Raw genomic sequence first — 25,599 nt, 5'->3', positions numbered from 1 at the left:
CATGATCATGGGAAGGGATGGCTGAGGTGGAGTGGAGGAAAAGATCATTAAGAAATAAGGTGTCAAGGAACTGAGAGGGCCAAAAACTGGATAAATCATACATATGGATGCTAAAGTCATCAAGAATAGAGTCCTGAGTATGAGTGGACTGGAAGACTGTGAACCAGGGTCTAAAGTCACCGATGAACAACAGAGAATGACCAAGAGATCAGTGTCTGAAACAAGGAGGGGTCAGTGTATTTTCAAGTCTGACGGCATGAACTACAGAGGGAAGAGAAATGGCTTGCAAGCTGCAACACAGAACAAGGATACCTACCCCACCCAAAGTACACGAAGCATGAAAGAGAAGGCTACAGGAAAAAGAAATCATTAGGAAATAGCCAGATTTCAATTACAGGAAGGATGTGAAAGGAATTTTTCAAAGAGCAAATAAGAATACAGCATATATGCATACTCTCTGGGTATGGTTCCAGAGGGTACCATGGAAGGGTTCAATACTGAGAGTTTCCAATTAAGGAGCTCTGAAATATGTGATGTTAAAGCTTCTCTACTGTTAGATAAAAATCCTGAAACAACTTCAAGTCTTATTTTGGGTCTCTGTTATAAACATCTTGTATAATGTAACCCCCAAACAATTTTAAGATAAGGTTCATGGACTTCCATGGCAGTCCAGTGGTTAAGGCTCCGTGCTTCCACTGCAAGGGGCATGGGTTCAATCCCTGGTCAGGGAACTAAGATTTCACATGCCACACAGTGCGGCCAAAAAAGAAAAAAGATAAAGTTCAGATACAAGCACTTACCTCTATTTCTGTAATTTTTTCAGAAGGATTATCAATTAGGAAACGTGCTAAAGTCCCAGGAGTAGTTCTGTAAGTTAGAATGATCGAGTTTTTAGGGTCCTGGCACCACTGAATAAAGAGATCCCTTGAAAATCCACATTCCAGGTCGGGCTGGCTGGCAAGTACCACTTTAGGGCTAGGTACTCGAGCCAAGTCAGAAAGACCATGACATAGAGAGAGATGACGAAACTGAAATGGATTATTTCTTTTGTCTTCAAAACATCTCATCAATTTATCACTCATCCATTCTACCTAATATGGGGGGGAAAGGTGACAATAATTAGAAAATACTGTATTATAGCCTCAATGTATCCTACAATAGTCAAGGAGTTCAAATTCCATCTTGTTTAAAGTCTTTTTTCCACCAATGGCTGCTTATATTTGTACCATGTTAATAAGCAGCTTATTGTCTGTTTCTATTCCCCATCAGATCTTCCCAGAAATTCATCCCTAGAAATCTAATTTTGCATTATGTTTCAGTTATAAGTCACCTTAAATCTTATTCAAAAGGCGGTATATAAGTTCTAAGTGAATATCTTACCCCAGACATTGCTACTTCAAGAGAAAGAGCTTATCCAAAAGGAAGAGAAAAACAGATTCTAACAATTATATCCTATGAAGTAGGTTCTACTTTTGCCGTCATTTTACAGATTGTGATACTAAGCATTAGAGAACCAAGTTGCCCAGTCTGTAAAATGGGGACAAAAACAGAACCTACTTCATAGGATATATAAGGATTAAATGAAAATAATACACAAAATGTACAGAACAGTAAGTGGTTGATTTTTAGTTTTTATCATCATCATCATCATTATCAACATTATTATCATCAACCCGAAGAGAAAAAGAAAATCCAAAGGGCAATTAACACATTGTTTTCCCTAAGCCCAATCTCTGTAGCAAACATCTTTATTACAAATGATAACATGAAAACAAACCTGGGACTTAGAAAACTCCACCACATTATAACTGACATTATTTAGGAGTGCCAATGAGTAAACACCCAATCCTGCATCTTTAGTTCTCCAAATTTGATCAAGGAGTTGAGCAAGTTCCAAAACCCTGCCAGCAGTGTCCACTGCTATTAACACATTTCCATCACCTCGAAGTGTTTCCAGGACATTTGCTAGAAAACAAGAATGTAAAATCCTTACAGAACATAACAATACTTTGCTATAAAATTAAAGATAACTTTATCTCCATGTTTTTACTATGAAGACTATAATTTATAAGAATGCCATTAACTCTCAATTTTTTTTTCCATTGAAAAACTATAAATCGGTGGTTTCCAACCCTTTCCCCCACAGTATACATAGAAAATGACATTTGTATAGTATACTGGGAAAATTGGGTGACTAGGGCAAATGCAATCAGCCTTGGGTTTCCAGGTCACTCTGGTCTTACCTGCCTACCTCAATGAACTTCATTATAAAACATAATTCCCAAATTTATACACACACATTTATAGTTTAGATTAATATATACATGTTTTGTATGTATGTATGCCTGTAGAATAAAAGATAAATAATATTCCCTCTTCCAATAAAAGACTTTCTAGATGAAAGTCTGCTTGGAAATAGTCAAATCAAACTCTAGCAAAAACAAACAAACAACAAAAAAATACCAAGAATTGAAAACGTCTTAAAAGTTAGAGTAACACAGTATATAAGTCATACTTTTTAAGTAGAAAAATGAAGGCAGTGGTATCAAACATGTTGAAAGTGGAATCCAATTTTCCCTGTTGAATTCCCATTCAGCTTACAAAAAAAGAATGTAAGGTAATAGGGCTCAAGCCGAAGCAGAAGCAACCAGGAATGGCCGAGATACATCTCTTTAGAATCAAGACTACTAGATTAGAGCATAAAACACCCAAACACCAAAATCAGCAGACTATTTGCACCCTCACTTACCTCCTTTGTTCATTTTTCTTTTAGAGTGTAAATGTTTTTCTAGTAGATTTATACGAGATCTTTATATATTTTGATGTTCCCTAGACATATACCAGTGAGAGCTAGCTATGTGCTGAATGGCAGGAAGAAACCAATCTTTATACCTATCCCACAGAAGTTAAATTCAAACCAATTAAAGCATCTTTTTGTAAAAATATTGATATGGTCACATAATATTTTTTCAAAAATACTAGAGTTAGCCAATCTCATATGACAAGAAAAATGTCAAACAGAACAGAATAAACAGTAATTCATACTACCATGCACTTCCATAGCTCTGTACAAAGGACAGTATGCAATACATACTCAGAAGTTGCTCGTCTCTTTGTTTTCTCCTCGGCTGCACATACGTAGCATTAAATGAATCTGTGATAAGTAGAGAGGGTCTGCTTAGCATTTCCAGGGAACATCCATTTAAGTGGCTATAACGAAGTTGAAGAAGAGGAATACTTTATATCATTTCAAATAAACAACAGCTTTTCTTACCTAAAAAATAACTTCTTTTATAAGGTTTTTTCCTTTTCTAACTATAAAAGTATACGCCTTGATAAGAAAATCTGGTAAATTCAAAAAAGGAAAATTAAGCTCTTCCAGAGTACCATCACTCAAAAGATAATGGAGGGCTTCCCTGGTGGCACAGTGGTTGAGAGTCCGCCTGCCGATGCAGGGGACACGGGTTCATGCCCCGGTCCAGGAAGATCCCACATGCCGCGAAGCGGCTAGGCCCGTGAGCCATGGCCACTGAGCCTGCGCGTCCGGAGCCTGTGCTCCGCAACGGGAGAGGCCACAACAGTGTGAGGCCCGTGTACCGCAAAAAAAAAAAAAAAAAAAAAAAGATAATCGATATAATATTTTGGGGTATATCTTCTAAGTACACAAATAAATTTTTCTATGCGTATATAGGTATATGTGTTTTACAAAGGTGATATCCCATGTATATGATTATATACTCAGTTCTATATCCTACTTTTCTCCCATGACATTAAAATCATTTTCTAAATCTGATTTTTAACAATTATAAAAGCTTTCTGTTGTGTTTGTACAATATTTATTTGGTCATTTCCCTTTATTGATATTTAGGTTACTTTTTTTTTTGCCATTATAAATAATCTATCAAAGAAAACTTTTGCAAAAAGCTTCAATTGCATTTCTAGTTGTTTCTTTAGGACACATTCCTAGAAATGTATTTACCAGAATATATGATATTGCTAAATGGCTTTCCAGAAAGGTTTAACCTTTTTCAGAAAGCTCTCCCTTTTCCAGAAAGGTTCAACCAGAAAGAATGACCAACTCACTAAATATTTCCCAGAAGAATACTACCATTTAAAAACAATTTTAACAGTATTTAATTTAAAAAATCATTATCATTTAAATTGTCTCTTTTTTGACTTTATAACTTTTGTCCATTTTGCAACTGGTATCTTTTTGATTGATTAATACCTGGTCTTATAAATAAGTCTTTGCTCAACTTGATGTAAATATTTTCCCTCGTTTATAGGTCTTTAATTTAGTTTGTTTCAGACATTTTAAACCTGTATGTAATCAAATCTAGCAGTCTTCCTTTGCAACTTGGTCCACTGCCTCTCTGCTTACAAAGTCTTTTCCAAATCAAGAGATCAGACTCACCAATACTGTTTCATTTTCTATTTAATTCTAATCCAACTGAAATTTATTTCATTATGCGGTAAAAAAAAACCACAAACCAAGTTTTTTCCCAAAATGTTTGAATACCATTTACTCAAATAGCCATCTTTCCTCATTAACCTGTGATTACAAGAGCCTAAAATTCAACTTATTAGTCTTAAATATTTCTTAATAAGATACAAAAGATCTTGAGGATACTGTAATCTAATATAGAATAGCTATGTACTTGATGTACAGAAATTACAAAAGAAGCCAAAACAATTTTATAGAAATGCTATAAGTACAAAATGAAGTTTTAAAATTAAACTACTGTGTCCCCTTTTAAAGGGAGTCTGACTTTAAATATAGTTATATTAGATGGTATTAATGACTTTATCAAAAACAGAAAAAACAAAAAAACCCCACCTGCAAAGTTCCTCTAAATAGCAGGTCAAGAACATATAAAATATAATTTGTTGTACAAAAATTAATCTCCTTTGCAACATCTCCAGAGAGAAATCTGTTTTATAAGTGGATATTCGCATGTAAATTTCAAAACAATGTCTTTTATCTCATATCAAACTTTTTCCCTTACAAGGCAAATAACTCTGAAAACATTCACTGTTTGATGTTTTTAAACTGCTCTAGATTTCTAGTTAAAAAAATAACTTTGTTTCTAATTTTCCCTCCAAAGAATGAAATAATACGAATTGCATTTCCATTAGCTTTTGTCTTGATATACCTACATCTCCCTCTTGTGGTTGAAGTCAACTGCATAAACAATTTCTTCTTCTCCATCTTTGACTATCTTCCATATTGTTCCACCTATCATATGACCAGCTGGTAGAGGTGTGATAGACAAGCCATGTCCTTTACCTATGTCAACAAGATAACGACAGTACTCAGGTTTCTTTTCACAACCCTAAAGAAAGGTTACTTATTTTTAGCTATTTTTAAATAGGTAACATATGCAATGATACAAAATTCAAAAGTAAAAAGGCATACAGTGAAATGCAAGTCTCACCCGCCTGTCCCCCAGCTACCCCATACCTTCATGCAGGCACTCTTGTCATTTTATTATATATTCTTGCAGATATATTTGTGCTGATAAATAGAAGGCTAGAGACTGCCATTACTATTTAATAACTTAGCATGAACTAATAAATTTTAATATTTCTATTGTGCACATAATTATCAAGTGTTTCCATCTTCGCTAACCTCTAAATTGACAATTCTTATCTCATTATGGTAAAGAATTATCGTATAGAAAACAAGTACAAGGAAAACTGTTAAGACCATTGTTACTTCCTGGCTAATCTTCAGAGTCCATTTTGTGCCATTTTTTCATATTTATGGGTTCAAATTTATGAGAATGTTTTAATATAATTCTCTCTATAGATGAAAAATGTATACTGAATATAGGACTTCCTGACCTAATTAAATGACAATTTTCTTTTAATCTTCAATTCTAGAATTCAGGCATGTTCTACTCTGTGCTGCCACAGCACTTCATTTACTTCAATCACTACATTTAGTCATCTGAGCTACTCAACCTACATCTGATCTACTGTCCTCAACCTAACTGTGAGCTCTTAGGAAGAGAATCTGGCCACATTTACCTTTGTGCACTATATACAGTAAACACTAAATAAGTGTTTCCCAAATTAAATGTGAAAAGGCTTGAGCTGTTACATTTTGTTAGAATATAGTCTGGAATATTTTAAAATTCAAATGACTTTGGGGAATTTCATAGTTCCCTATGAAAAAATGCTAATTTTTTATTCTTCAGACAATAGTGCCTATAATTTTTATGACAAATTCCCCTTGTACTTTTCAGTAGTTTAAACACCATTAGTCCAATTATTTGCTACTGGAAACAGGTTTTACCTTTCAAATTCACAATCTGAGAGAATTTTAACTGCTGTATTTTATCAAAGGCTGCATCCACATCATCTAGTGTAAAGAGTGTAAAATCTTCTGTATTGTGTCGGGACTAAAAGAACAACACAAATAAAAGGTTAAAAATGCTCACTGCAGGAGTGTTAAAATTTTTTTTTAATTGCTTAAATTACCTGATAAAGATCATACATGAACATCTGCCCCATTTTATAAACAGGAATGGTTGCATAGATAGCACAGTTCAGACCCAACTTTCCGACAGCATACGGTAGGGCGCCAAGATGGAGAGGATCGGGGTGAGACAACAGTACTGCATCAATCTGGTGAACATGCCTAGAACACAATCAAAATGACTATTTCTCAGTCTTGTTCCCAAGGGTAAAGGCAGGATACTCAAAATTAATTTGCCAGTTCTGATTCCTCTCAGTACTCTGAATCGAAGACTATGCTGGGGTAAAAGAAAAAAACTAAGAGCTAAAATTATGTTACCTATGAATTTCAATTATTACTACCCCTGTCCTACATAGAGATCAAAACTATGGTATAAGTTGCACATAAATATATAGTGTCTAGACACATTTTTTTAAAAAAAGGAAAAAGAAAGGGAAACAGTAGACACCACACATAAGCTGATTTCAAGTGGCTATCCTGTATACTATTAATTTAAGTTCAAGAACTCAGCTTAGAATTTAAGAAATTGTTAAGGAAAGGATAGTTAAGAGGCCACCTATTTATTATGGATTTTTGTCTCAGCTTTTTAGCATGGTGACTGACAGTATATTCATGATAGTAAAACTTCAATTAGTCAATGAATAATATGTTCTCATCAACAAAAAAATAAGAAAAAAATTTTTTGCTACAAGTTCTAAGTGTTTTAAATGTTTAAGTCCTGGTTCCTTCCATAATTAGTACAATACTGCTAATGTAACTAAATTTTTCTGTGATGGATTAGTATCCTTTTGTATCTCACGGTCTTTATTCTAAGTATCAGTTCTCAAATTGAATCAAAAGATAACAGGAATTGCATCAAAAGATAATAGAAAATAAGCTAATGTGATCTGACTGAAGAACTTTTACAAGGAAGGTTTTTCCTCTCTTCAAATTCTTATAAACTTAATCTTACTCTTTTTCTAAAATTAGGGTGCAAAAATTTCTACTGAGTTCCATCGAGCAAGTAACAATTAACTTAATATTTTGCTGAATTTCAATAAACACAGCTTGAGTCAATCAAAACTACACAAATAAAAACAGTCAGTATTTGGCTCTTCAGCATAAGTAAAACTAAATATTTTACTATCAACTAAATTAGAGCAAAAAAGCAAATACTGTGTAACATCAAAATGGTATAACAGTGTAAAAAAGAGAAGTTGATTTACTAAAAGTGTGGAAATATTAACAGCAACTTACTTCCTCAGGGAATCTATAATATCCATAGAAAAGTGCTCATCCCAGCCACAGTCCAATAAAAATCTAAACTCATCGACTTGGAGAAGATAGCAAAGAGCAGACTCTTCCTGGACCCCAGAAAGGGTAGTTAATTTGATAATAGATGTCATTTTTTCGGTCCAATAACAACAATCCAAAAGGTTCTTTCAATAGAAATAAAAACATAGTTAAACATAAAAGTCATTTTAAAGACCTATTTCCATCATTGCTAAGCGTAAAGGTACAAACATAATCTTACACACTCCTGTTTACAAAGAGTCCTTCTGTGGCTCCCCAGTGTGGTTTAATGAAAAGTAGTAGATTTTGGAATCAGACAGACCCGTATTTGAATCTACTCCTATGTGGTTCTGGGCAAGTTAATTAACTTTTCCTCACTTATGTATCCTAGTCTATAAATCATGAGTATTAATATATACATAAAAAGGATGTTGGAAGATTTCAAATAATGTGTAAATTACCTAGAATGGAGGCTACAAAGTTCCTCAATAAATAAATGTATACTAAATTAGTGAACTTATTCTTCACGGTAAATTTCTTCCTCCTTTATTTTGCTCTGCGATGGCAGTAATTACACCACATTACAGTTATTAGTTTATGGGTCTTTCTCTACTAGTAGACCAGTGGTTCTTAAATAAAGGGACCCCCACCCCCGAGAATCTGATAAAGGGCTATGGACCTTTCCTTCTCCCCCCAGTCCTTAAAAAACGACGAAAAGGCCCATATACATGTAAAAATTCATGTATTTTTCAGGGAGTTTAACGTTAAGAACTCTTGCACTGGAATGTGAGCAACTGAAAAACAGAGGTAGCACCTTATGTTTGTAATTTCTAAAAGAGAACCTGACACATAGTAGGTGCTCAACACATACTTGATAGAATATAGTCAGGATGCCTACTACATATTTCAAGAAGATACAACATGAACACATGTACTGGAATTTAGGACCTAGAATTTGTGTGCTATTAAACAGAGGTTATTAAAAACACTGATTAGCAAAGTACAACTCCACAGCTACATTTCAGATCTTAGCTTTAGCCTTTCCTGGCTAACTACGCAAGTAAGAGAGGTCACTGCATATCTCACGATCCCTCGCCATCTGCCCAAGGTCATCTCAACAAACTAAGGTAAACTGCCCACCGTTCTTAACAGGCTGTCAGGGGGCTAATCCTGCCATATCATATCTCCCATCCTTGTTTACCTCGGTCATAGCCAAACATCCAAGACTCCTAGGTTATCCATAATCACTGATGTGTACATCTAATTGGACCCAATCCACTACCTCTTCTCCCTCCGAAATCCTTTCAGTATGCCCTCTGGAACTACTGCACTAACCTGGAACTTGAACCTCTTCTCTGAACATTCTCCTCACCTGCAAATCTTCACAGAAACCTAGTTTCTCCTGCAGGCTTCTCAAGAGGCCTTTTTTCCTCTTGTACTCCCTGACCTCCGAAGCAGGAAGGATGTGCTCCTTCCTCCTCACTGCAGCTTCCAACCTGTCTTCTCCTTCCTCCTCACAATGCTCCAGTCCCATTGAAGGTCATGCTGCCCAGCCAGCTCACTGTGAGCCTTTCCTATTCTTCCTCACTGCTGGCGTCTATTAATCTGACCTCACTCACTGAGGACTTCAGTTCCTGACTCAGTCTTCCTCTGAGTAGCTTCAATACTGACCTCTTAGTTCCTTGACTTTCTCAACTCCAATAATCTTCATTTCACTTCAGCTACCCACCACCACAGTCACAACCATGACCTTATCATGGCCAATAAGCTGCAGCACTTTCAAAATATCACCTTCAACTATCTCCCTCTCTCACTCCCACCTTCCTTACTCTAGAATTCCCACTGCAAAAATCCTTTAGCCTCACTGGTATCTCTATCACTGACTACTTTTTCACTGTCCATGACCCCCTCCTGTCTCCACTCATGTCTTACCATTGATCAGCGATCCATCATGATTATTTTGCAAAATACTCTCAAGTATCTTGCTGCTCTAATCCTTCTTTGTACGAGGCTGGCAAAATCCCAACCCTCATTGATTCCAATCACTCACTTTGTCTATTCCAGCAGCTCAATGTTGCCAGAAGGGGAAAAAAAAAAACAATCACAAAACTATGCTATTTGCTCTTCAAATTCATGGCCAAAGATCTCAAACAGGCACTATGTCCTACCTATCAATCTGATTTTTCTTAGTAGGTTGACTTTCCATCTCTGAGACCATCATTTCACATCTCCTCTTCTCTGCTCAAGTATCACGCACCCTTCTCTCCACCCTACTCTCTGTTGATAATCTCACCTCATTCCTCAATTATAAAATAAAAGTAATCAGACAGTAACCCCTCATTTTCCAAATACCCTGTTAACCTATCTGCATGTATACTGTTGTGTCTCCTATCATAAGGAACAAATAGCTCAGCTCTCATCCAAGGCCAATCCCCTGTATGTGCTCTGAATCCCACTCTCGTTTCTCTTTTAAAGATAACTTCTTCAGTCATCTCCTCCTTCTCCTGTATCATCAACGTATCACTGATGTACCATTCCTATTAGCATACAAAGATACTCTAGAATTTCCCAACTTAAAAGAACCCTCTCTTAATTCTCCAATCCCCTGCAACTGCTTCATCATTTCTACACTCCCCTTTCACAGCAAAATTTCTCAGAATATTTGTCCATAGATGTGTCTCCACTTTCCCACCTCCCATTCACACTACTAAATCTGACTTCTTTCTCTACCCTATCACTACAAGAGCTTTCATCAAGGTCACTGACAAACCTCTATACAACTGAAGCCAACAGACATTTCTGTGGTCCCAAATTACTGGAAATCGTAGCAGCAATCAACAAAAGTAACAGCTCCATCCTCCCAGAAACACCTTCCTCTTCTCCTCTGTCAACCCTCTCCTGGTTTTCTTTATATCTAACTGGCCATTCCTCACTCACCTTAGTTAATACCTCTTTCTCCCCTCAACCTCTAAATGAGGCAGTGCTTTTCCGCAGGACTTTCTTTTCTCTTTTCTCTCTAGGCAATCTTACCCAATCCCACAGCATTAAGACCATCTGGCCTCTGATGGCATCATCCTTGATTCCTTCCTTAACTTGTTGCTCACATCAAATCCATCAATAAGTCCTGCATTTTTACTTCTATTGTATTTCTCAAGTATAATAATTTCTCAAGTATTTCTTTCTATCTCCACTGTCACCAAGATCTCTAACTAGTTTGAGCTATTATTTTCCCTGCCTCAAATTTATTCTCTCAGAAACATTTTCTGACCACCCTAAAGTCCATCCCCACCTCAGTTACATCCTATAATGTGTATCTTCCTTCTATTTTCCTCAAAATACTTAGTGCCCACCTGCACTTGCTGCTTATTTACTTACTCACTTGGTCCATCCCCTTCTCTCCTCTTAACCTCCACACCAGAATAATGACTCCATGAAAGTAGAGACTTGGTCTATTTTGATCATAGTTATATTCCAACACCCCACGGTGCCTAACACATAGTGGTGGTCAGTAAATCCTTCTTAAATGAATAAATAAAGATGGCTGGTATTAAATGAGCTTAATGCTGTTACCACACCATTAACAGCTACCTATTTACATGTATCTCCTCTGGCTTGGGAGAGCTCTCTGAATGCAGGACTAGGTTTGATCTATTTTTGTATCCTTACTATTTTAGCACGTCTTACACGTAGTGGTTGTTTAACAAATAGTTACTGAAACAAAGAAGTTAAAATTAAAAATATATTGACTTAGGGACTTCCCTGGTGGTCCAGTGGTTAAGAATCCGCCTTCCAATGCAAGGAACGCAGGTTCGATCCCTGGTCGGGGAACTAACATCCCACATGCCACGGGGCAACTAAGCCTGCGTGCTGCTAACTAATGAGCCCACGTGCCACAACTAGAGAGAAGCCTGTGTGCTCTGGAGCCCGCGCAGCGCAACTAGAGAAGCCTGCGCCCGCCCACGCACCACAACAAAGATCCTGCGTGCTGCAACTAAGACCTGACGCAGTCAAATTAATTAATTAATTAATTTTAAAAAATATATTGACTTGGTGTGTTCCTATTTGTAAGGTATGAGATATACAAAGATACTAATTCTCTATCTGATGAAAAATTAAAAATACTTATAAGTACAGTTTTAGATAGGACTTGAATCTCCCTGTACCACAATTATATTAATGGCCTAAGAGAAACTTTTCCTACTCAAATCTACCTTACCCCCCACTTTCCTTATTTACAGTATGAAGTGAAAATACAAAGCTTCTTGCAGGTAGAACTGAATGAGCTCATGTTAAAACTTTTTTGCAGACAGACTCAGATTTCAATAGATAAAAAGATTTTTATTACAATTGCTTGTAATATAATAAAGCTGTATCTTTATTAGACAGTCTTTACTTACTGGTATCTCAGTCGTATATGGGATGAAACACCATGAATTCAAAGAAAGAGTTCTTTAAAATCTAAAAAATAAAGAAATAAGAGTCTCATGAATGCGGTATGATGATTTACTTCTGTTTTTAATTACAGTATTTAACGTCTATGTCTTGCCCTAAGGTGAAGACCTTGAGCAAATAGAATAACACATGCTCCTTTTTTTTTTTTTTTTGGCCGTGTGGCGAGGCATGCAGGATCTTAGTTCCCTGACCAGGGATGGAACCAGTGCCCCCTGCAGTGGAAGGGCAGAGTCTTAACCACTGGCCCACCAGGGAAGTCCCTATATGATTCTTTGTTAAAAATAAATAAATTTGTCGGGCTTCCCGGGTGGCGCAGTGGTTGAGAGTCCGCCTGCCAATGCAGGGGACACGGGTTCGTGCCCCAGTCCAGGAAGATCCCACATGCCACGGATTGGCTAGGCCTGTGAGCCATGGCCGCTGAGCTTGCGCGTCCAGAGCCTGTGCTCCGCAACGGGAGAGGCCACAACAGTGAGAGGCCCGCGTACCGCAAAAAATAAATAAATAAATAAAAAATAAATTTGTCATGATTTTAGGAAGCCTAAACTTACATAAAAAAATAGGACTAAGATAATAAAAGACAAAAATAAATAACATGAAATTGGCTCTAATCAGGGGCTGAAATATGCGGCTTAGGAAATAAGATTTTAAAAACTGACATTAGCTTATGTTATTGAGAATCAGAAAAGAGGTGGGATCATAAATTATTCGATAGGTAAGGACTGGTAGGCCGTGGGCAGAAAGAGACAAAGAGAAAACGCTATTCAAACAGGGGAATAACATGATCAAAGGCATAAAACAAAAACTTAAGAGTACCAGTGACAAAAGTAGCCTGGCACACTTTCATATAAGCAAAAAATGAAAGAAAACTCCTAATGAATAGAAAAGGGCCAGCTAATGAAAGACCTTAGAAACTTTGGACCCAGTTCTAATTGTTGAACAGAGAACAGGCAACAGAGAGACATTTTAAGATCACTTATCAAGTAAGATGACGTGATACAGGTGGTTCTGTATTTTAGAAAAACTAGCTGGGGTACATGATTAGATATAGAAGATAGAGAAAGCAAAGAGATAAAAACGGAGAGTATTTAGGTATTTAGCAGCACACTTCCTCCTTTCAACTTTGCTGGTTCTATTTTGAGACTAAATTTCTTTAGACTCAAATGTACCTTATAACTCTATGACATGACTTCTTAATTGTTATCTAAATAACCAAGACTTGAAACACTCCTTGTTTTATTCCTTCCTTTACTTCTTGAACAGACTATTACCAACTCCTGATTATTTCCCCCTGAGAATGCCTTGTACTTTTATCATTCCCTTTCCATTCCTACTGGAAGTACCTTAATACAGGGCCTCATTACCTTACATTTGGGTTTCTGTTTCTTTGCCTCCAGCCTTTCCTTCCTTCATCTCAACGTATACCTTACTACCAGATTAATCTTCCAAAACACCCCTGCACTTAGGATCCCTTGCTCAGAAATCTCTGAAGGCTTCCTACTGCTTGAAAAAGCAGAACCTGAATGCCTTAACTGGCAATGGAGGGAGCCGGCAAGCTGCTCTGACATCACCATTGACTATCATTTTAAGGCCCAGCTCAAATCCCACCTCCTCACTAATCCCTCTATCATTAGTCTAGACTAGAACAGCTCTGTCCAACAAAAGTATAATGCAAGCCAGATATATAATTAAAAAATTTTTTCACAACCACATTGAAGTTTCACAGGTGAAATTACTTTTATTTAACCCAATATATCCAAAATATTATCATCTCAACATGTAATAATTAAAGAAATTATTGAGATTTTTTTTGGTACTGAGCCTTCAAAATCTAGTGTGTATTTTATAATTACAGCACACCACAATTCGAACTAACCACAATTTCAAGTGTGCAATAGCGACATGTAGCTAGAGGCTACTGTAATAGCAGAGATTTCTAAAATCTAAAATCAATGTTTTGGACTGTAGAGCACTGTGCTTTGCCACTCCTAAAGTGCAAGTTGGCACCATACTATTTTTATGTACATGTCTTAGGCTTTATTTAATGGTATCACCAACCACTTAGTCTCCTAGACTAAAAATTCTGAAGTCACCCTCTTATCACCATTTTGGCTGTCACCAGTTGAATCCTATTTGATATTTCAGAAATGTCTGACATCCTTTACTATCCTGCCTCAAAGGAGGCATTCATTACCTTACCTGAATGATTGCAATTTCCTCTCATCTAGTTTTCCTGTTCCAAGTTGATCTTCCACACAGCTATCAGAGAGACCACCCTAAAAAACAAATTTCCTCATGCCCCTTCCTTGTGCAAAGCAGTCCTTGACTTCCGGCTAAATACTGAATAAAATCTAAACACTTTCCTTGGAAAGCAAGGTCCTTCACAAGTTTACCTCAATCTCCCTGTTGCTTCACCAACCGCCCTTACACTGCATGCTCAAGCGCATTCATTCTCCCGCTCTCCCTAAGCATGCCAAAACTTCTCAAGTCTCTGCATCTCTGTACTGCAGCCAGGGATGACCTTCTCCTGAGCTTAGTACATTCCTTTTGACCCTTCGTGACCCAGCTCAAATATCTACTCCTTTATAAAGCTATTTTGGTGTCTCCAGGCAACGTTATTTATTTTTAGCTAGCACAAGTGGGCACAAAGAATATATGTTGAATGGACGTTAAATGTATGGGGGAAGAGTAAAAGTGAATCTTTTTAACTCCAATACCAAGCACAGCGCTCAAAGCAACATAAATGTGTACTGAAAGGAATGAACCTTCACCATATTATAAATTCCTTCCGGGCAGTGATTTCTGACGGATACCATTTCACCTTAATTATCTATCTGTTGATTGCTCTCTCAATAACGATCGTGCATGTTGATGACAACTGAGGGGAACCATGCAAAATCTACGGGAAAACGAGAGTCTGGGTTAGCACTAGAGCTCAAGTGAGAAAAGTCTCCTCCTGGTCAATTCCGGGAGAGCACGGGTTTCACAACACGGTCAAAGGGGTTCTAAAATTAAAACTTAGGGCATGGGCAATGATAATGCTGGCTCGCCTGGTCACAGGAAGCCAGCCTTGCCGGAGTTAAAATTATTCTGACCTCCTGTTTACTGAAGAGCATGTAAATACAGTAATGATGCTGGAAGCGCTCAAAGGAGATGCTGGGGCGGGGGGGTGCGGAGGGCCGAGGCTGTTTTAACAAAGCACTGTAATGTCTTAAAGGTCTCTGGAGTCGATTAACTAAAAAGAACGCCTACTTTGTGCCCAGTAGTCTCGTGATCTCTCAACCCGAAATGACGGGAAGACCCCGAGCGAGGAAGCTGAGAACAAGGTAGCCACAATGCTAAGAAGCCAAAGCTGGCGTCGGATTAACTCCTCCAGCGACGAGAGACTGAAAGGCCGGAGGGAAACAGCAAAAAGGAGGAAAGGAGAGTCTGGGAGTGAATCGTAGGAACTGCCACAAAAGACCGAGAGCTTTAGACACTTGGAGAAGTCACTCTCTTTCCCTCGCTGAACACTTCTGCCAGAAACTACCAGGACAGTCGCACCCGCAACCCTGGGGGAACGTCCGCGGCGGAGACCGGGTCGGAGTCGGAGCCAGGCTCTCCCCGAGGGCCGAGACGTTCCCTCCCCCATCCAAAGGCGCACTGCTTTCTTCCGCCCCCACTTGCCTCGTCAGTCCTCCCCCAACGCCGTCCACTGCCCTTCCCAACCCTTAGTCGCATCCAGGTTCAAGAGCGAGAAAAGATGAGGTTGGCTCAGCAGCCCCGGTGACGATCAGGCAGCAGAAGCCCCTCAATGGCGGCCGCCATTTTGAAACTGGAGGCGATCCGCGGAGGCGGGGAAACCCAGGGTGATACCATCTTCGGGGGTGGGAGGGACTAAGCTGGAGGAAGGAGGTGGCATTTACACCGAGTCTCGTCACCTGGGGCCGAAGTTTTATTTTTAAAGAATTTACAATGTGTTGAAGCTAAAAGAAATATGAGAAGAGTCAAGCAGTGAAGGAAGAAGAGGAATAATTTATCGGAGCCACCCCTCCCTTCGAGCGGGCGCGGCGAATGGTGGGTACCGAGGCCGCAGCTTCCGCCGGCGCTGGTGGCTGGGCTCACCGCCGCCCTAGGTCGTGGTCTCGTTGTTGTTCTCGAGGCTTCAGGTGGGTCCGGGATCTCGGGAGGTCGAGGCAGCGAGAGCCCCCTTTGTTCAGGCGGGGAGGGTGCATCTCTAGGAAAGCCGTCAGCGGCAGTGTGTACCTGCGGGTGGGGGTGGTCTGGGCCTCCCCGTGAAAGCAGCGGCCCACCTTCCCGAGGCTTCCAGCGAAGGAGAGAGGGAAAGGCGAGGAAATAGGGATTGCTTTGATGTGGGCGGCTGCGCTCACGGTTCCCGCCTGGCGCCTTTGGGAACGGGTACTCTGAGGCTGCCCTAACTGAAAAATATCTTTAGGTTCACGGCTCCTAGGCTGCAGCGGGGAAGGGACTGCTTCTTCGCGAGCATTTCCTGATTGGTCCAAGTTTCAGAGTTCTGCCTTCCTCGTTATTCAGGATTGGAAGCTAACCTTGCTCTCTTCTAAGTCTCCAACCGTCTTGAGCCGACCATTCCACAAAATACACACTTTTTCAAAACTTAATTTTTAAAAAAGTAATGCTTATGTTTGATTTCTCGGGCGTATACGTCATTAAGACGAGGTTCCAGACCTCAAGGAGTTCCGTTTCTCCATGCATCCAGAACTGCTTTTTATAGGTTAAGTCGACATTTTTTGATCACTACATATAAAGTGCTGTAGGGACTAATTAGAGTAGAATTAATTTTTTTAATGTCTAGTCGTCTATATTATTCCAGCGTGAATTCAGAGGGGCTTACAAAAATGCACACTATATACAATTTTCTTTTTAGAAGTTAAGCGGAAGAAAATTGGGTTGAAGAAAAGGTAATACAGGCATATCAAATTTTATCGCGCTTCACAGATAATGCTTTTTTAACAAACTGAAGATGTGTGGCAAGCCTGCATTGTCAAATGTTGGTTAGCATTTTTTAACAATAATGTGTTTTTTAGTTAAGGTATGTACATTGTATTTTTAGACATAATGCTATTGCACACTTTAAGTAGACTCTAGTGTAAACCTAATTTTTATGTGCACTGGGAAACCAAAAAATTCTTGTGACTCGCTTTATCTCTATGTTATATTCGCTTTATCGCGGTGGTCTGGAACCAAACTCATGATATCTCCAAGTTATGTCCTTATTAGGAAAAACGAGATAAAGCCGAAAGTAAGGTTAATATAAATGTTGACCTTTATACTTACTGTAAGAGACAGTAAAGCACCAATGAGCTTGGACCAAGGATCCAGACTGCCTGGGTTTTAATACCCGTCTGCCACTTACTGCATCTGTGACCTTAGGCAAGTTGATTGTCCCTGGATTTCCTCATCTGAAAAAAATATTCCTACTGCATTGGGGACATTGTATTAGTTAATACATGTATAGTAATGTGAGGATTACATGAATTGGTGATTGTGAAAAGCATTAAGAACCATGCCTTACAGAGAGTACTCTAAGAGTCAGCTCTTTCTAAAGGTAGGGGAAAAGTTTTGGATCATTTTGGTATCAAAGGATACATCATCCGTTACTCAATTCCCTAAGTCCATAAGATAAAAACGAGTTTGTTTTGTTTTGTTTCAGGAATAGCATAGCTACTCCCCAGTTCCGAAGTAAAAAGAAAATTTTTCTTGAGAGGTCTTCATATAAAGAAGACACTAATAATATGTACAGTGACGTTGAGGGCACCCATGTGGATGTCACTCTTTATCCAAGCCTAGACCTGTCTCATTAGAGATTGTCCCAGGTGCTTGCTGCCCTTTGCCCGTCAGATGAAGCCATTTTACTGTCTTGAGCCGGTGATCAGGATCCTGTCTACGTTCCCCCTCCTATCCTTTCTCTAGGGAATCATTCTTGCTCACTTTTTATGTCCATCAGTCTTTGTCTTCCCTGGTCATCCCTTTGTCTTCACAGTGACATACGCAGGACAAATTATGCTGAGTGCCACTGGGTCCCAAAGTCCATTTAGTAGTAGATTGTACAGTTGTAATATGAAATGCCTGTGGGGCTAAGATTTGCCATTTATGTCTTTGGGATGGAATCAGGCTTCCATCATGGTAGTTGAATCCTGTAGAGTCTCTGTGAGAGCCTGTGTACAGCAGGAGTCTCAAGGTCTTGGCTCATCTCTTCTGCTTAGAGTAAAGCCAGACAGAATTGCCTTCTGGCCCTGTTAGAGGAGTGCCAACAGTAATGGCTTATAGCCCACAGGTGGCCATGGGCTTATTTAAAAAGTCTCTGGCTGAGAGTCAGCAATTACTTTTTTTGTTGGTTAAATACAGTTATCTTACAGTCAGCTGTGCTGAGTGTTAGAATTGACACCTCTTAAGAAACTTGAGGAACCTAATAAGGACAGGTGGGAGAATAGATGACCCCCAGACTTCTCTAGAAACCTATATTGTCTAGTATTTTGTAGTTTAGTGCTTTCCGGGTTACATCATTTGATGAAGGCGTGCATTGTTATTCCCATACTTGACTGGCTCAAGTTTATAAAACAAGTGGCTAACTTGATCGGAATCACAAAAAGTACCTAAATGTTTATCAAACAGTATTTAAGGATCTCAATGCAAATAATGCTACTTAGGGAACGTACAATGCTAAGAGAACCACCATCTTCTAGGAATAAGGTAAGATTGGTTACATTTACATTTATATGTCCAAGAACTATTTGCAGCAAATCAGCTGGGGAGTTATTTCAAACATCTCATTTACTTACATCATAATTTTCTAGATCAGTGATATTCAGACTGGAATCTGCTGTGTGTAATATTACACTCTGTGAAAGACAGTATGTAGTCATTGTGTGACTTAACTTCATGTCTGTTTCCTAACCCAGTGCCTTTAGATAGTAAAGCTTGAGAAATAAAGAATTAGAATGTGTGTGAGAACCAGTATCCTAGAAGGAGCAGCAGGAATCCAGTCTACATAATCCTAGCAGAGTTCAGTGCTAAGCCCTTTTGTTAGCAGTAATGTATTATCTGTCCTGTCTTCTCAGCCATAATATAGGATTTATTTATTATAGATTCATGTGCATACATATGTATTTTTATTTCAACTTTAGATACAAATTTTTACAGAAAATTGATGATTCAACTGTGTTTTTATTGAATTACTGCAAATTCATTTTCCATATGATGACTTCTAGATCTTCTATGAAGAAGTCCTCCTCTTCTGCCTTTTAGAAGCTCTTCTTAACACTTAAAAAGTCTTAAGTACCATAAATATCAATTAGGGGAAGGTTCTCTACAAGAGGCATTTGGATATGATAGAAGGAGCTAGAGCTTTGGAATGAACCTGAGTTTGAATTCCAGATCTACACGTAATACCTATTTGGGTTAAACTGTATTCTTACCTGTAAAATAAGGATAACAGTATTTCGTGTTATATATTAGACTATATGATGGCTCTGGTACCTAGTAGTCATTCTACAAAAGTAAGTTCCTCTGTCCGCATATGTTTTGTAGAGTCATTTAATTGATATTCAGATCTGTTGTGACATTATTCAATATGATTTTTTTTTAATTTCTCATATGTTTTCATTTCCTTTCAAAAATTAGTTTTAAAATAATAGTTTTCAATAATTACAGCTTGAAAGAATTCTGCTTCTGACAAAATACTATTATATTTGGTTTAACATTGTAAGAGATTCTAAAAATATTTTACAAATGTAAAGGTTCTAAGTCAATACTAGGAGGGTGCAAATATTCAGCTTTTGCAGGTAGAATTTTTTTAATACTCTCTCCATTCCTGTGTTAGATCACTGGTGGAGCTAGAAATAAAAGGTAGTAAATTGACTTCAGTGCAGTATAATTTTTATACTAATCATTGTACTTATATAATCTTCATCAAGTAGATTTTAAGTAGTATACTACATTCTGATGCCAAACAAATGTAAAGAGGCTTATTATGCTTTTAACATCTGTATCCTTCCTGTTTCAGATGTGATTTAAAAGATACTTCAAAGGCAGTTATATTTCTGGTCATTTTTTTTTTATAGCATTCATGATGAACTTACTTCAGATTGTGCGTGACCACTGGGTACATATACTTGTCCCTGTGGGATTTGTCGTTGGATGTTACCTAGACAGAAAGAATGATGAAAAGCTAATTGCCTTCCGGAACAAGAGTCTGTTATATAAAAGGTTAGTTTTTGTATTTTTTTATTAAACCAACAGTCAGGTTTTAGAAGTATTCTTCTTAATGTCATTTGTGCCAAAATAAACAGAAGGGGTAATGTTCCCCCCTGAGGATTTAGTTTTAAGTGATATTATTTTGAGGTCTTGTTTGTTGCTTAATCCTTAGACAAAACTCTATGATTACTTTTGGAATGTAAATAAGTCTTTAGTTTCTGAACAGGCTATTTCACATCTTTGAAAGTCTTTTTTTTTTTTTTTTTAAGTCAGAGTACATTTTAACCTAGAAACAGTCTTAAACCAGCTTGCCAAAGCCTCCTCTATGTACTTTAACATATATGATCATACACTGTCTTACTTAGGCCATGATGTAGCTGAAAACAATGGCACTAATTGTTGCTTGGTGCTGTGTTCTCAGCAACACTGGTTGAGACCTTTAGACATGGTGGTTGGGTGATCAAATAGCAACTGGCAGCTGCCTGGTCCCACTGTGTCTCTGGAGATGGCATCAGAGTTAGAGTTAGCAAGACAGGGTGTCTGCCACTGACTGTGCAGCCAGGCAGGAGGAAGCTCAAGGGACAAGAGAACCAAGTAGCAGCCAAAGGCGTTGCGTAGAGGAGGTTCCAGCCAGGGATTTCAAGAAAGATAAAATGAGCTAGAAAGAATATAAAAAACATTAAATGAACTCACTGAGAGGATAACTGCTTTCATATAAAGATAGACTAAGAAATTACAGTTCTTTAATCTGGAAAAATGAAGAGATGGTAAAAGTTTAAAATCATGAGAGAATAGAATGAATATGTTGAATCTAATAAAAACTTTTAAATGGGTCAGTTTAATACAATATAAAATACTGGATCCATATTCTTCTGACTTTCCCTTTTATCCTCTCATAAAAGTTTTATTTACACTTTTGCTTTTTCTTCCTTTTTTTTCTTTCCATGCAGGGAATTAAGACCCAGTGAAGAAGTCACCTGGAAGTAAAGGTTGCTGCTGAATTACAGAATGTTCACAGTTTTTAAATTATAAGAGAAATAAAAACACATTCATTACTTAATTTGAAGTGTGATTCTTTTTGTGCTGAAATAATCTTTCCCATTTCAAATAACAGACACTTAGTAATTAAAAAATAATCACTGAATCATATGGCTCAATTTTTCAGAAAAATTTTTTCAAACATGTTCTTCAAAGGCACTCTAAAAGGATGATGCTAGGATTTTATTTGGCAGAAATCAATAGCTGAAAATTTTAGTGACCTTGAATTTAGCAAAGATTTCTTAAATACAATACATAAAGCATGAACCAGTTTTAAAAACCAAGACATTGTACTTTATCAAAATTAAAAACTTCTTCAAAAAACACAAGGGAATGAAAATGCAGCCATAGACTAGGAGAAAATATTTGCAAAACATACACACAACAAAGAACTTATATTTAGAATATGTAAACTCATAACTTACTAATAAGACAACCCGATTTTTAAAAAGCAAAAGATTTTAACAGACACTTCGCCAAAAAAGGCATATGAGAATGGCATATAAGCACGTGAAAAGATGCTCAAATCAGAAGTCACTAGAGAAATGCAAATTAAAACCACAATGAGAAACCACTACACACCTATCAGAATGGTTAAAATTAAGGAGACTGATCTTACCAAGTGTTGGCAAGGGTGTGGAGCAACTGGAACTTACACCCTGCTGGCAGGAATGGAAAATGTAGCTGCCAGAAGTTGCACCGCTTTGGAAATCAGTTTAGCAGTTTCAAGCTAAACATGCACCTACCATACGACCCAGCCATTCCATTCTGAGGTATTTACCTCAAAGAAATGCATATATGCCAAAAGAAAGCATATGTCCACACAAAGATATCTACATGAAAGTTCATAGCAGCTCTACTTGTAATAGCCAAAAATTAGAGACAACCCAAGTGTCCATCAACACAGGGATAGATAAATTGTATTAAATCCATATAATGGAATATTACTACTCGGCAATAAAAAGAAATGATCTATTGATACAACATAGATGAATTCCAAATTAATTATCCTGAATGAAAGAAGCCAGACAAAAAGCACACACTATGTGATTCCACTTATATAAAATGTTAGAAACTGCAAACTATAGTAACAGCAGATCAGTGGTTGCCAGGGAGTGGTCCAGGAAGGGGCTGGAGTAATCATTTTCTTGATTATGGTGATGGTTTCTTGGGTATGTACATAAGTCATCTGTTATATTCAAGTACCTCTTCTTGGAAAGCAAATTCTGTTTCAGGTAAGCTTGAATTTAGGAGAAGTGAAATTACAATGAAATGATACTCCCTTATCACTGATTCTTTTCAGAACTCAGGACATTTAAGATGACACACAAATTTTAAAATCTCAGTTGTTTGAAATTCTGTTAAACTATTTGGGGTAACAAAATTTAGGCCAGTTTAAAAGAGACCATGTTCAAGAAGATAGATATAACTTTGTGTCATCTTGCTTGTTAACATAAAATTTCAATGAGGTAGATTTAGAGATAAGTTGAACTGTCCAAGGTGAAATAGAAGTCTCCTGGAAGTGCATCTATTTTATGTCCTCTGTCTCCAGGAACTCCTTGATTGGCTCAGTAATCACTGTCTCCTACTGAACTATTGTAATACTTGTCTGTGCCCCCAAAATTTGTACATTTATTCACTTCTATGCACCAACCCTTGTTATAAAGAGTAAGACTCCTTTGACCCTCAAAAGCTGGTAGTCCACTGGCATATAAAGTAGTAAGTCCAGTGTGTTGTAATGAGGGTTTTAATGTAGGCAGGTGCAAGGTATAGCGGTGGCACAAACGACTTTTCTTCAGAGGACTTTCCGGAAGTCAAGGGAAGCTGGTGTGACTGGAGCAGAGGGAATCCCAGGAGATAAAGCCAGACAGGTCCAGAGCACAAAGAACCTTTTAATCCAGCAATAGGAAGCCACTGAAACGTTTCAAATAGAGTAATATCGTGTAATTATTTAAGGATCCCCCCAATATAAGCTCTGTGAAAGTTGGACTGTTTGTCTCTCTCATGGTTATAGTCCCAGTGCCTGATACGTAGTAACATTCCATTTGTTAAGACAAAGATAAACTGGTGAGGTTTGCATTTTTGAAAGATCACTGACAGCACTATGAATTAAACATACTGAAGCTGGAATCAGAAGACCAATTCAGAGATCCTGGACCTGGAATACACAAGAGACCAAGAAGGCTAAGCAGTAGCAAAGCAAACAGAGAGGAAAGAGCCATGAACATGCACATTTGAGGACTGATTGGAACAAAATGTGAAGTGGAAGAATGGGGGGAAAAGAATCAAGAATGATTCTCAGATGCTAGCTTCACTAATTCATTTGAAAGGCATTGACTACAAGATATACAAAGTCAAATAAGACATGGGCCCTGCCATCAAGACATTTATAGGGATAGGGTATTGGCAAAGATGTATGGTCAAACCAACTGTTATGATACTATGTAAAACGTACCAAGTAAGATACAAGCACATACTGGAGCTCAGAGGAGGAACAGGAACTTTTAAGTTAGTTGAAGAGCCGGGGATGCTTCCTGGAGAGTGTGGTCATTGAGTTGTTTTTTTTTTTTTTTTTTTTTGCGGTACGCGGGCCTCTCATCGCTGCGGCCTCTCCCGCTGCGGAGCACAGGCTCAGGACGCGCAGGCCCAGCGGCCATGGCTCACGGGCCCAGCTGCTCCGCGGCATGTGGGATCTTCCCGGACTGGGGCAAGAACCCGCATTCCCCGCATTGGCAGGCAGACTCTCAACCACTGTGCCACCAGGGAAACCCGGTCATTGAGTTTTGATGAACAATACAAGTTAACTTATGAAGTTCAAGTTTGGGATGTGCCGAATATCAAGTGGAGTTACCAGAATAGGAAATGCAACAAATCTAATACCCAACTCACACATGGCTTCAGGGGCAAAGCCACATCCAGAATTTGCATTCTGACTTCCAGGCACTGATCTTTTCATTTTATGATGCTTGCTATGAATCACATACTCAATAGGTCGGAAGGCCTAACGAAACGATTAGTAGTAATTCAACATTACTAAATATTGCCAAGCACTGTTCTACATGCTAAATGAACAAAACTATAAGGTCCTTTGGGGTCATTTACATCCTAATAAGCAATTAGTCACTGTAGAGAGTTGGATCATTACTCTCCAAAATTCAAGTCCACCCAGAACCAAAGACCTTATTTGGAAACAGTCTTTGCTTATGTATTTAGTTAAGTATCTCAACATGAAATTACTCTGGATTAGGATGGAATCTAAATCCAATGACTGGTGTTTTATAAGGGGAGAGGACACAAACAGACACAGAAGGAAGAAGGCCATGTAAAGAAAGAGGCAGAAATTGGAGTTAGGGTGCCACAAGCTAAGAACACCAGGAGCCACCAGAAGCTGAAAGAAGCAAGAAAGGATTCTCCACTAGAGGCTTTGGAAAGAGCATGGCCCTGCTGACACCTTGGTTTCAGACTTCTGGCTGCAAGAAGAATAAGAAAATAAATTTTGTTGTTTTAAGTCACCAAGTTTGTGGTAATTTGCTACAGCAGCCTCAGGAAATGAATAAACTCACATTTTTTTCTGAATTAGTAATACATTAATTAGCTCAAAAAAACAAGACTAGGGACTTCCCTGGTGGCGCAGTGGTTAAGAATCCACATGCCAATGCAGGGGACACGGGTTCGAGGCCTGGTCCAGGAAGATTCCACATGCTGCGGAGCAACTAAGCCCATGCACCACAACTACTGAGCCCGCACTCTAGAGCCTGTGAGCCACAACTACTGAGCCCACGTGCCACAACTACTGTAGCCCGCATGCCTACCTGTGCTCCACAACAAAGAGAAGCCACCACAATGAGAAGCCCGGAAGCCCGCACACAGCAACAAAGAGTAGCCCCCGCTCGCCGCAACGAGAGAAAGCCTGCGCACAGCAACGAAGACCCAACACAGCCAAATAAATAAATAAATAAATTTATTAAAAAAAAAAAAAAAGACCAAAATTGTATACAGTGAAAAGTCTCCCTCCCACTCTTTCCCCATTTGCCTTAGTTCCCTTACCACTCAAACATGTAACCTCTGGGTTTTCTGTATATTCTTCCAGAGATTTGTAATGCATATGCATGAAAAAAGAAATACATGTTTCTCTATACAGACAC

The 25,599-nt window shown here is 38.4% G+C and overlaps 2 protein-coding genes across 7 annotated transcripts in view; one reads left to right on the top strand and one right to left on the bottom strand.

Annotated features, from left to right (window-relative positions):
• Window positions 1-16,025, bottom strand: part of CPSF2 (cleavage and polyadenylation specific factor 2) — a 31,100-nt gene extending 15,075 nt beyond the window's left edge. Inside the window, exons 1-9 of one of the 4 annotated variants that reach the window (XM_022576257.3) lie at window positions 15,869-16,025; window positions 12,151-12,211; window positions 7,718-7,899; window positions 6,484-6,643; window positions 6,299-6,404; window positions 5,158-5,287; window positions 3,095-3,210; window positions 1,778-1,965; window positions 801-1,091 (exon numbers count right to left, since the gene is read on the bottom strand). In XM_022576257.3, coding sequence (XP_022431965.1) covers window positions 801-1,091; window positions 1,778-1,965; window positions 3,095-3,210; window positions 5,158-5,287; window positions 6,299-6,404; window positions 6,484-6,643; window positions 7,718-7,866 — 1,140 coding nt within the window. In that variant the 5' untranslated portion in view covers window positions 7,867-7,899; window positions 12,151-12,211; window positions 15,869-16,025. Of the gene's footprint in view, window positions 1-800; window positions 1,092-1,777; window positions 1,966-3,094; window positions 3,211-5,157; window positions 5,288-6,298; window positions 6,405-6,483; window positions 6,644-7,717; window positions 7,900-12,150; window positions 12,212-14,401; window positions 15,814-15,868 lie in introns of those variants that run through there. The other 3 variants (XM_022576258.3, XM_089908133.1, XM_089908134.1) reach the window with 3 other exon arrangements.
• Window positions 16,026-16,133: 108 nt separating this feature from the next.
• Window positions 16,134-21,476, top strand: NDUFB1 (NADH:ubiquinone oxidoreductase subunit B1). Of its 3 annotated transcripts, none has more exons than XM_089908137.1 (3): window positions 16,134-16,258; window positions 20,284-20,428; window positions 21,367-21,476. In XM_089908137.1, the coding sequence occupies exons 2-3, from the start codon at window positions 20,289-20,291 to the stop codon at window positions 21,401-21,403; spliced, it is 177 nt and encodes a 58-aa protein (XP_089764263.1). In that variant the 5' UTR covers window positions 16,134-16,258; window positions 20,284-20,288; the 3' UTR covers window positions 21,404-21,476. The 3 variants fall into 3 exon arrangements, with proteins under 3 accessions (XP_089764263.1, XP_030617792.1, XP_030617793.1); XM_030761932.2 differs by having other exon boundaries at window positions 16,221-16,350; XM_030761933.2 differs by lacking the exon at window positions 16,134-16,258 and adding an exon at window positions 18,830-18,913.
• Window positions 21,477-25,599: the final 4,123 nt, after the last annotated feature.

Source organism: Delphinapterus leucas, chromosome 2 (assembly GCF_059928025.1).
Source record: "Delphinapterus leucas isolate spDelLeu-1000000601 "Yukka" chromosome 2, BTC_Dleu_Yukka2, whole genome shotgun sequence".
In the NCBI taxonomy this organism is placed as follows: Eukaryota; Metazoa; Chordata; class Mammalia; order Artiodactyla; family Monodontidae; genus Delphinapterus; species Delphinapterus leucas.
Note: the sequence above shows the minus strand (reverse complement) of the source record. Positions and strands in the feature narration are given on the sequence as shown.